The sequence below is a fragment of the Erigeron canadensis genome, chromosome 3 (assembly GCF_010389155.1).
Source record: "Erigeron canadensis isolate Cc75 chromosome 3, C_canadensis_v1, whole genome shotgun sequence".
Taxonomy (NCBI): Eukaryota; Viridiplantae; Streptophyta; class Magnoliopsida; order Asterales; family Asteraceae; genus Erigeron; species Erigeron canadensis.
The window spans coordinates 38,273,797-38,284,814 of record NC_057763.1 but is presented as its reverse complement, the minus strand read 5'-3'; the positions used below and the strand labels follow the sequence as shown (position 1 = coordinate 38,284,814).

The window sequence follows — 11,018 nt, the reverse complement described above, 5'->3', positions numbered from 1 at the left end:
CAAATATAACATATTAAAATTAACTAATGAAGAGTTGCATACATTTTATTTTACATCTCTATATTACATTTCTTTGTAAATACTTGTATACTCAAAACAAGTTTGCAGGTCAACCTATTTATCACTAGTCCAGCTCATACACAACTCATTTAACAAACAGGTTTAGATGGGTCAGCTCATTTATGACGCAAGTTGATTTAGCCCCAACCTAAACTCACAAATTTCAAGTCTAGTTCATGGCATACTTGCAGATTGCGGTGACATTTACAGATTTCGCATAGCACATGGATAGGCTTTCCACTAGATGAATCAAAATGTGCATCAACAGAAAATCACTATCTAGATTTAACTAAAATCACAATTCAAGTATTCAACACAGGCTATTAAATCCTGCACAAATACATACAATCTTTTAACTTCTAAACAGAGTCCTTAAAGATCTACATATCTAGAGACAAGTCAAGCTTATGTACTTCCAATATGTGTTTAAGAGTTACCGCGTACTTAAAACTTTAAAGCACCCAAACCAATCTGCGATTCTTATGACTCCCGATATTGAGTTAGGTCAAATGTCAATGTTCTTGAACAGCTGCAGTTAAGAGGCACAGAAAGCAATAAGTTAATTTCCTGTTAGGATTTATGCATGTGGTGTAACTGTACACGTCATGTTACATGTCAATGGGGTTGGTGGCCCATTGGTAAGGTCTTTGACCTTGGGGGGATCCACCTGGGTTCGAGTCCCACTTCCGACATTTGTGGGGGTGGATTAATAGGGATTTTTCGAGAGTCTTGGGTTTCATCCTAGGCATGCGTGTAATTTAGGAGTAAAGTAGATTAGAATGCCGCTCTAAAAATTTAAAAAAAAAAAAAAAAGAAAGTTGTATTGTCTAACGAATTTAATAGAAAATTTATAGCTGTTAGAATTGTCTGAAAGCTTTTCTTTGTAACTTTACATTCTATCATTACCATTGATGGATGAATGCTTTCAAGCCTGTAAGGTAATCATATATTTGCCATTTCTATTATTTTCAAATACACCTCAGATTTCTTATTTTGCAATATAATGAAAAGAAAATAAAATAAAATATACAGTAATAAGATAGAGAAAGGTTACCCTCTTTCAGAATCCCTGTAAACCCCAACCAAAGCTTCAGCCTTGTCATAAAAGGTATCCTTGAGAGATATCACAATACTCTGGAAACCATTCCCTTCTAGAACATCCTGACTGGCCCTATCTCCCCCGCACGATTTTGATCTAATGAAACCAGCAACCTTAGCAACATTTAGATTATCAAGAGCCGCATCCACCTCATCCAGTATAAAAAAGGGCGATGGCTTGTAACTGGTGGGGAACACCAAGCATCAGTAACGTACTGAACTAACATATGCAAATAGCAATAACTAGAAAATGGTAATATAATATTATACAAACGAATTGTCGCATCATTTACATCAGAATATACATATATCTATGTGTGTGTGTGTGTGTGTGTGTGTCAAGTCATTTAGAAAATTTAGAAGTGCACCTGTGGATGGCGAAAAGTAAAGCAAGTGCTGCCACGGTTTTCTCCCCACCAGATAGTAACTCCATATCCCGAAAACGCTTCGTAGGGGGCATAGTAGAGTACTTAATGCCATGTAAAAATGGTTCATCCACATTTTCCAAGTTAAGATATGCAGTCCCACCCAGCGGATGCGTGGTGCTTTTCGTGAGTTGCTTGTAGATTTTGTCAATATTATGAAATATATGGTTGAACGCGTCCATAAAACATGCATGCCTGTAATGGAACACCAACATAAGCACAATACCATATAGGTAGAAATCACATCAAGATAAGTTTACAAATTGTACAAAAGTACAGCAAATAATAATATCAAATGTTACCTTCTGGCCTTCACAGTATTGAACTGCTTGCTTATTTGATTCTCTGCTTCCCTGGCCTCTTCATGCTCTTTGGTTGCTTCTTTCTCCTTCTCCAGCAAAACAGCATACTGATCTAGAGCTTTCAAGTTTGGAGCAGTTCTGTCAATTTCTGATATTATGTTTCCAATTTTTTGTTTGAACTCTGCCTCAATTTTTTCCCTTTCCCTCGGGTTTGTTGTATGCCGATGTGATTTACCCAGTTGCTCAAAATCATACACTGGACCAGTCGAATCAGTATCCATTGGGTCAGCCACGGTTGGAAGGCTAATTTGTTCTAGCTCACACTTCTCCTGAATATCTTGTTTCTTTGCATTTAACTGTGCAAGTAGATTCTCCTGCAAACCCAAAATGGAAAAACAATAATGTAAATGTCATCAAGCATCTAAATTTCATACGTCACTTTTTTAGAAAGAACAAACCTTAGTATCGATCCTGTGTTTATGCTTCGTTATGTTTGTGGTAGCAGCAGAGATCTTTACTTTCCATTCTTTCATCTCCTTCTCGCAAGCTTCTGATAGTGACTTCCACTCTAGAAAAAAGAAAGACAGAAAAGTGTCTCAAGTTTTACCAAATACTGTATATGTGGAGATGGGGTAAGTGATCATCTATCCCCATCAAAACATACATCGATTACAACGGTGAATTGTTCTTCATTTACTGTGTTCCCCTTATCTTAATGGCATAAAACCTCCTAAATCAACTTATTCACAATAATATATTTTACAAAATTAATCACTCTTGCAATCGTAGTTGACAAGCTAACAGCTTATTATAATAGCTTAAAAATTCAAAATCAAAACAAACAGTGTTATAAGTCGACAAAAGTACCCCAATTCGACCCCTTTCTCTACACCTCTTGCATGATACAGCTTCTTTTTGAAGAAAAAGGAGCCTGAACACATACCTTGAATTTCTTCCTTCAATGCATCAATCTCCTCAGTAGCTTTCTCTATCATAGATTTAAGTTTTTTCTCTTTCTCACCAACCTCGTCCAAAGCATTTTTAAGTTCATTCTGTGATGATTCTAGTTTAGCAATACGTGCTCCCATGTCCCTCTTTTTCTCATATTCCAACCTAAAAGTTATGGTTCGAAACACAATAATCTGAGTGGTAAGAAAACAATACGTATAGAGATGATACTGAATTATCATACTTTGCAATCAATTATGCATTATAACTTTAGGCAAGAGAAGGTACAAAAAGCTTTCACTTGTATTCAATACTTGCAATCAATTATGCATTAAATTCTCAATCTGTTAGAATATATAAACAGCATAGACTTACTGGTATTTCAACTTCGATTGCTGATTACGCAAGCTAAGTCTTTCCTCGGCCAGCTCCTGTGCAGCTGCAAGCTGGTTTTCTTCATACTCACGGATATTTTCCACCCCAACAGACTCACTGAATCTCTTGTAGATCTTGTCAACAATTTCGTTGATTCTTTTCTCCAGTGACAATATTTTGCGTTGTCTTGAAGATATGTTATCCTTTATCTACAAATTACAATAAACCGTTTGAAGTTAACTCTATGTATACTGTACCGTCAACGAAATTACAAGGCTCTATTACTGCAACAGCACCTTAAGAAGTTGAGGTTCAATATGACCAATTTCATTTTTTATATTACTGTATTCCACCGTCAATTTGGAAAGTTTCTCCTCCATATTTTTCTGCAACAAAAAAAAAATTGTGTTAGCAGAGTCTACAGCAACATAGAGGAATCATGGTATTATCATATTCCAACAACCTTTTCAATCTCTGCATACTGAATCTTCTTCTCGAGCCCACTGATCTTCCCAGATGCTTCAGACTCCTTTAACTGCATCTCCCTTATAGATCCAAGCTCTTGCAACTCTGCTTCAAGCCCATCTTTTTTCTTTTTAAGACCTGAAAATAGTGCCACAACTAAATGATACTGCAGACGACTAATAACACTAGTAATTAGCTAAAAGTAATATACAAACCGTCTATCTTTTTATCATCCCATTTATGCGATCTTGCTTCCATTCCACCACTCGTACCACCAGTCATGGTACCAGCTTTTGTCAATAAAATTCCATCAACAGTTACAACTACAAAACCACATTAACAATCATTTTAGAAAATACGTTTAATATCACCATACTAAAGGATATGTTATATAGGCTCGCATTTCTGTTATCTGGAGTTTTAATTCTAAAAAATATGTCATGATTTTACCTTTATATCGCTCTCCAGTCCAACTCAGATGCTTAGCCTCGTCAAGATCATCACAGACTAAAGTATTTCCAACAGCAAATAGAATAGCCTTATCCAATACTGGGTCAAATGTGTGTTTGTTAAGTAAACAAGCTCATATACTATGAACCATGCTTCAACAAAACCTACCAGATGGTTAAAATATAGGTACTGTAAAACAAGGAGACAAAAAAAGGATATTGGATCACATCAAAGATAAGCCTTGCAGTTCCGCCTAAGGTGCGCAGCTTCTCAATGACTGGCTTTACACGGACCGAATGAAGAGGTATGAATGTCATCGGAGGAAGCCTTTGGTCTTTCAGATACTACACAAGACAAGCAAAAGAATTTTTTTTGTTGTCAAACTATGTTAATACCATCTATGGTTGGCACCGGTGGTAATTTCAAACACATTATTATATATGCGGTACTGAGTTCTGTTTCATCTCAGATAGATTTAAATTAAATATATCAGCTAGAGAATAAATAGATCAGGAAAATTGATAAGTCGCCCAAACTATTGCTTAAGGCATACAACCTCCTAAATCAAATTTATTCAACCATTTTGAAACTATTTACACTATAATCTTTAAAATAAATGCCAGTTAAAATTGTCCACTAAAATCCTCTCACGTTACTTGCACATGATGGTAAAATGATATTTTTATAGATCCACTTGTCAGTTGTCACAAGGTTTTGCAAATCCCCCATGCAACTCTGGCCAATTCTGCCATGCAACTCTGGTCAATTAATGTGTTTGACCAAAAATTAATGTGTTTGACCAAAACCAAAAGTACAGTGGCTATAGAATAAAAAATTAATGTGTTTGACCAAAAATTACTGATTTTTTATTGACAAAAAATCTAATTCTTGATTTCAGTTTTACCAAAATAAAATCCCACCACCCAAACTTCCAGTATCATCCCAAAAACCATTGACAACCCACCTCACCACCACCAAACAGTCATCATTGCCATTACCATTGTTACACTCCCAACTCAAACTAAAACTGAACTGCATACCCGACTCAAAATATGTGATACCAAATAAAGTAGCACCATTCAGTTAAATCGTGCTGCGATTAAAATCCTTGCAAGACCCATGATACCCTTGTGGCCTTGTCAGAGTTAGAAGTGTAAGCTTAGTGCTCCAGTCATGGCACATCCATAGAAAGATTGTATCTGGCAATCAAAGACAAAAGGCAATACTTAACGACATAGTTATATTTACCTTAATACATTCTTTTCCTGTCTGATCGGTATCAACAACTACAGCATCCATAAATCTACCCATAGCAACAGTAACAGCAAGATTATATTTCTTCTGTGTCGGCCGGCACAACTCGGTCATACGACCATGAACACCAGGAAAAAGACGTCTCAGGGCCTCAACCGATTGTGACAACTTTGCATCTCTATCATTCTCATGTTTGTCAGCCTTTAATTCACGTAATTGATTCTCTAATTCGCTTATCTTCGCCCTCAGCATCTCATATTTTTCTCTGCATAAGCAACACAAATATCAGTACCATAAAAAGTAACTGAAACAGAGAAGTGCCAGATCACATACTTGGAATCTCCAAGTTTCTTCCTAGTGTCATTTTGTTCCTTTCTGAGTCGTTTGAGCTCTTCATTATGTTTTCCAATGGCCTCTATAATCTTTTTTAGTCGACTTTGCATTTGTTTCTGTTGTGACTCAAGCTCTTGCTTTCTACTCTCCAACTGCTGAAGATTCTCTACCAAATTCTTCTGAGCTTCCACATCAGCATGTTGTTCCCTGTCTTGTACCTCTTTCTCGTCCCTTAACTTAGTAGTCTTCATACCAGCTTCCTCTTTACTGTACCACATCAATTACTTGCATTAACTAGTTTTCTATAATTCTGGTTACTATTATTTGCTCATATCAATAACACTAGACAAATAACTACGTACATGCGGTTATATGCATCCAATTGATCATCAGCTAAATGAAGCTTCCCCCCTTCAGATTGACCTTTTGTTTGCAAGTTATCAATTTGCTTTGTAAGGTCCTCCAAATCATTCCTAAGCTTTTCAATTTCCACCATGTGCTTCTTCTTCTCTTCTTTCCTTTTATCAAGCTCTTTCCCAGTATTCTTAAGTTTTGCATTCAAGCGGGTCTTCTCCTCCTTCAGCTTCATAAGCTCTGGTTGCTGTTAAAACAACAAAAAAAACTTCTATGAATAAGCGTGTGGTTTACAAACTGAACCATGAAAATAGACTCAAATGAAAACTGATATATATATATGGTTAACATAACTTCTAGCTATAATTTAAAAAATGAAAGCAATGAAACATTTTAGGTGGGACACTAGTATGAACTCACATTTTTATCAATTTTATTTTTCTTCTCGGCAATGTTCTTTTCACGTTTATCTATTTCTTTTCTGTACTTGGCTTGCTCCTTCTCTTTTTTGCGTGATTCATTCTCATATGCATCCAATTCATCAACAATTTGTTGAAGGCTTCTCTGTTCCTCTTCAATTTCCTCATTGGCCTTCTCAACATCATGTTCTATGTTAAATAACTGCCACAAGAAGTGTTCCTTCTTTTTCGATATCTGCCAAAGTAAAAAAAGGTAAACCGTATGTATACAAGTACTGGTGGAGAAAGAAAACGAAGCTCAAAAAAAGTTTAATCACCAAAGTTTACATCAGATTCAGAGATGGAAGAAAACTGAAAGAACTATGACATCCAAATCACTGCAACTAAACACTCATTTCAAATCTTACATATATACATAAGTATCAAAGCGAGACATTCCACAGCATGCGAGTTTAATGCACGTTACTATATGCCAGATTAAACATGAAAACACACACACATATACGTGTTTTAAGATAGTGATGCATACCAACTCCTCTTGCAAACGCATATGCTTCTCGGCCTCTTCTTTCTGCTCCTTCTTTTGCTTTCTCTCCGCGACAATGGTCCTTTTCTTCTGATAAGCAAGTGCAGACTTTTCCTCAGCTGCTCCTTTCTTTTCCTCTAGATCTTCATACAATCTCTTATCTTCGTCAGACCCAGATATTTGCTCAAGAAGCATGGTAAGTTCTTTAGGATTTTTAGATGCAACTGACTCCACATCCCCCTGCATTTTGACAAACATAAACAGTCAATCTTTGCAATGTTTCTTGACTGCTCCCATTCTTTGTGATATTCACTTTATATCAAAATCTCCAAACATAATATTTATTTACTGCTGAAATGAATGATGAGCCGCGACTTTAGCATGGAAACATAATTTCACTTGCGCACGTATTCTGCAGCCGACTATCATAAAAGGTGTTGTGGGCTGCAGATTAACACTGTTCCATTATATTAACAATGGCCAGATCAGAAAAGTTTTAAACCAAGTCTAAAATATCTCCTACAGCAAAAGCAATGGACAGGTGGTAGAACTGAATGGCAACTAGCAAGGGAAGCGGGGAAATAACAATTGTTGAATAACATATTTTAAAAGTATGACAACTGTATTGTGGGCATTCAACCATCGCAAAAACTCTTCTTTGTTACAAAATATACACAACAAAAACTATAACATAGCAATTTTCACTCATCCTAAAAATTCACCCGTCCATTTGGTAACAATTTATGCCTTAACAAACTATTCTTATGGCACACTATAGTCATTTGATCGATAAGTGATACCTGGTTTATTACTGCCACTCTTGTATTGTTTTGCAATGAAAAGGTGAGCATTACACATTACAAATATCTAACATAACAACACAAACAAATATAAACAATACGATACCATATAATATAAATATACATTAATAAAGGGAGGTGATAATGTACCTACTTTTTACCCTTTATACACCTGGTACGCTTACTCCATGCGTATCATAGTCAGTTGCATCAAAGCGTAAAAAGTAGGTCTTTTCTACACTTCCTATGTTAAGATCCATTTCTGCCTGAACTAGAACCTAAATTCATACGGATTTCCTAAACCTAGCCCTTAGTGCTATAGTTACCACGTTCAAACACGTAGATAAGTATTCTACCTAAGCGTCTATCCTTACTTTCCGAGGGCAGATCATTATCGACATATAATATATTAACACGCCTCTCAACATACATTTATAAATCATTTCACATATATACAAACATACAATACCTGAAAAACAAGAAAATTTCTGGCCTTAATAAGAATACCAAGAGACTTCAACTTATTACAATAATCATCCCAATTAACAACCCTATCATCAATCCGATACTCGCTACCACCGGCACTCGTAATACTACGCGTAAACAACAAATCGGTGCCATTCGCAAGCCGATAAACCAACTTAACATACGCTTTCCGGCCTCTTTGTTCCTTATCTCGGTCATCAAACGCATAAATCAAATCCTTTAATTGTGCCCCTCTCAATTGACCTGTCCGTACACCTAGAACAAAGCTAATAGCGTCCATTAAGTTCGATTTTCCGGAACCATTGGGACCGATAATCGCGGTGAAGTCGTAAAACGGGCCGATTATTTGATGGCCTTTGTATGATTTGAAGTTTTCTAGTTCGATTTGGTGGATTTTGCCTTGCGGTGATGGCATGGCTCCTGGCATGGTGAATTAGGGTTAGGGTTTGGTGGTGAAGGAAAAGGGGTCAATACGGTGTCGTTTTGGACGGAATTTGGGGATTTTTTAGTTCGGGGGGAGTGAGGGTTTTGAGTGAAATTGTGGATCAGGCGGAAGAAGATGTGGAGAAAATGGGAGGGAAGGTGAGTTTTGCCCCAAATTTGTGTGTATCCATTTTTGGTAATTCACTGGATTTTGTTTGACTATTTACGATTTTTGTGTCTCCAGTGACGAGTGCGGCTAGTTAAATTTTTCCGTGTACAAAGAAAAAGATACTAAATAACTTACAGATTTTTTTTATAAAAAAAAATCAAAAAAAAACTAAATAATTAACTTCAATTTTTCCTATGTATGGCTACAGGCAATTCCAACTCTAAATGATTTAATGGATTTAAAACTAAATTGTGATTCGGCCATCAATCTGCACAACTGAATAATTAGGTTTTAAAAGGGGTGAATATAAAGATATTAAAGGCAAGTCGGAACAAACTTACTCTAATTCAACTCAATAATAACGAAATTTGGATTAGGTCTTTGTTTAAGTTGTAATCTTACTAATGAATCCGTTGGTCATGTTTTTTGCGGCTTGTCCATTTGGTCTTGGAGTTAATTAGGTCTTGATGTAAGGTAAACTCACTTTATGTTTTTTATTATTTTAGTCAACTTACACATTCATCATCATTCTCGTGTGGTGGATAAAAGTTGGATGAAAATGGTCAATGTCGTTATTCTTGATGACATTTAGAGCTTTTGAAAAACGGTAAATTGCGTCATTGACAATATGGTTTTTTTCTACGGCCGTAGTGATTTTTTAAGGGATTCAATCTATGACATTCTTATGGATTTTGAATAAGACTAAACACGAGTTAGAATGAGATAGTTAATGTAACAAATCTTATAAAACCTGATTTATTTATTTGATTTGTCATACTTTTATTATTTTTTTGTCGGCTTTTTGCTAAAATTAGTTACTAAGTATACTTCGTCTTTAACATTTGGAAGGAACGAAAAAGTTATAAACTAAGTACTGATAATATGTAATCATGGTCTCTTTTTCGACCTCAATTACCAACAAGAATTAGATATGAAATTAACATGGATCGAAAAAGTAAAGATGTATTAAGTTTTCTACGAATGATTTATATAAACAAAAAAGTTTTTGTCATTGCTTGACATATAAGTGATAAATAATTGTCAATAATACCTTATTTTTACAATTTAATATGAAAAAAATATATTAACACGTCAATTGTTCATTTACCGTTGCTGTTAACTATCAACTTAGTTATTGGTATTGCCATCAAGACCATTAGCGGTTAATCATCATTAAATTGTTTAAAATTTTCATGATAGTATTGACTTAATTGATAGATTGAAAAAATATATATATAATTTAACCTATATGTTGCAACGAATGCACAAATACTAGTATCGACGTGTAAATGAAGTTGTTGTCTTTTTTGTTTATGTTATTTAGAAGGACAAATTATTACTATAAATATGTAATTAATGGGAGTTTTTTATAACCATTTTGAGATTCAACTTGAGAGCGTATATAAAATTGTCTGGCTACTTGTTCATCTTGTGGTTACAAATGTTGTCATAGGCTCTTAGCCCATACAATCTTATTTAAGATGTTACAGATTAGTTTATCGGATTATTTATGATTTTGTTACCATATAATAATGAAGTTGAAGGAAATGAATAAATGATGCATGTCTAGGCCCCTATGGTCAGATACTACACTACACGTTAAACGCCTCAAAACCATAAGCAAACTAATGGACGACACATCCACACGGGACAACAAAACTATACACATCTACACGGAGTAACAACATAGTTAAGCATTTAATTTGTACTTAAAAAGATGATAGTTACAAATGGGTTGATAGCGTAGTGGTATCTCATATCTCTAATGAAGGCTTGTTCTTTGGGCAACCAGGGTTCAAATCCAAAGGGACGTAGGTTTTACCTCAAATGGCATTCAATGTTGTAGATGTCGTGTCGTTTGACGATCTATCCGAGAGTTTTCTCTGTGAACTACCGGGATGACATCTTGTCCGGTGAGTGTCAAGACCACATATGGAAACAGACTCTGACAAAAAAACAAACGTTATAAGAAGAAAAATACAATGATAGTTACAAATCATAATCATAACTAGATTTTTATCCCGCGAAAAACGCATGTAAGTTTTAATAAGTCGGTTTTTAATTAGTTTGTTATTAGTTCATTAAGTTAATCAAAAGTAGGACCAAATATTTGAGACATATACATTTATAG

At 35.3% G+C, this 11,018-nt stretch overlaps 1 protein-coding gene across 1 annotated transcript; it reads right to left on the bottom strand.

The window, feature by feature from the left end:
* Positions 1-315: 315 nt before the first annotated feature.
* On the bottom strand, positions 316-8,956 carry LOC122590884 (structural maintenance of chromosomes protein 1). The gene is made up of 18 exons (XM_043763063.1): positions 8,279-8,956; positions 7,013-7,249; positions 6,485-6,718; positions 6,073-6,311; positions 5,711-5,977; positions 5,372-5,642; positions 4,343-4,467; positions 4,124-4,233; positions 3,889-3,996; positions 3,672-3,811; positions 3,505-3,594; positions 3,209-3,417; positions 2,829-2,998; positions 2,344-2,453; positions 1,886-2,259; positions 1,527-1,778; positions 1,115-1,342; positions 316-589 (listed from the first exon to the last, which is right to left on the bottom strand). The coding sequence occupies exons 1-18, from the start codon at positions 8,720-8,722 to the stop codon at positions 541-543; spliced, it is 3,657 nt and encodes a 1,218-aa protein (XP_043618998.1). The 5' UTR covers positions 8,723-8,956; the 3' UTR covers positions 316-540.
* Between the last annotated feature and the right edge of the window lie 2,062 nt (positions 8,957-11,018).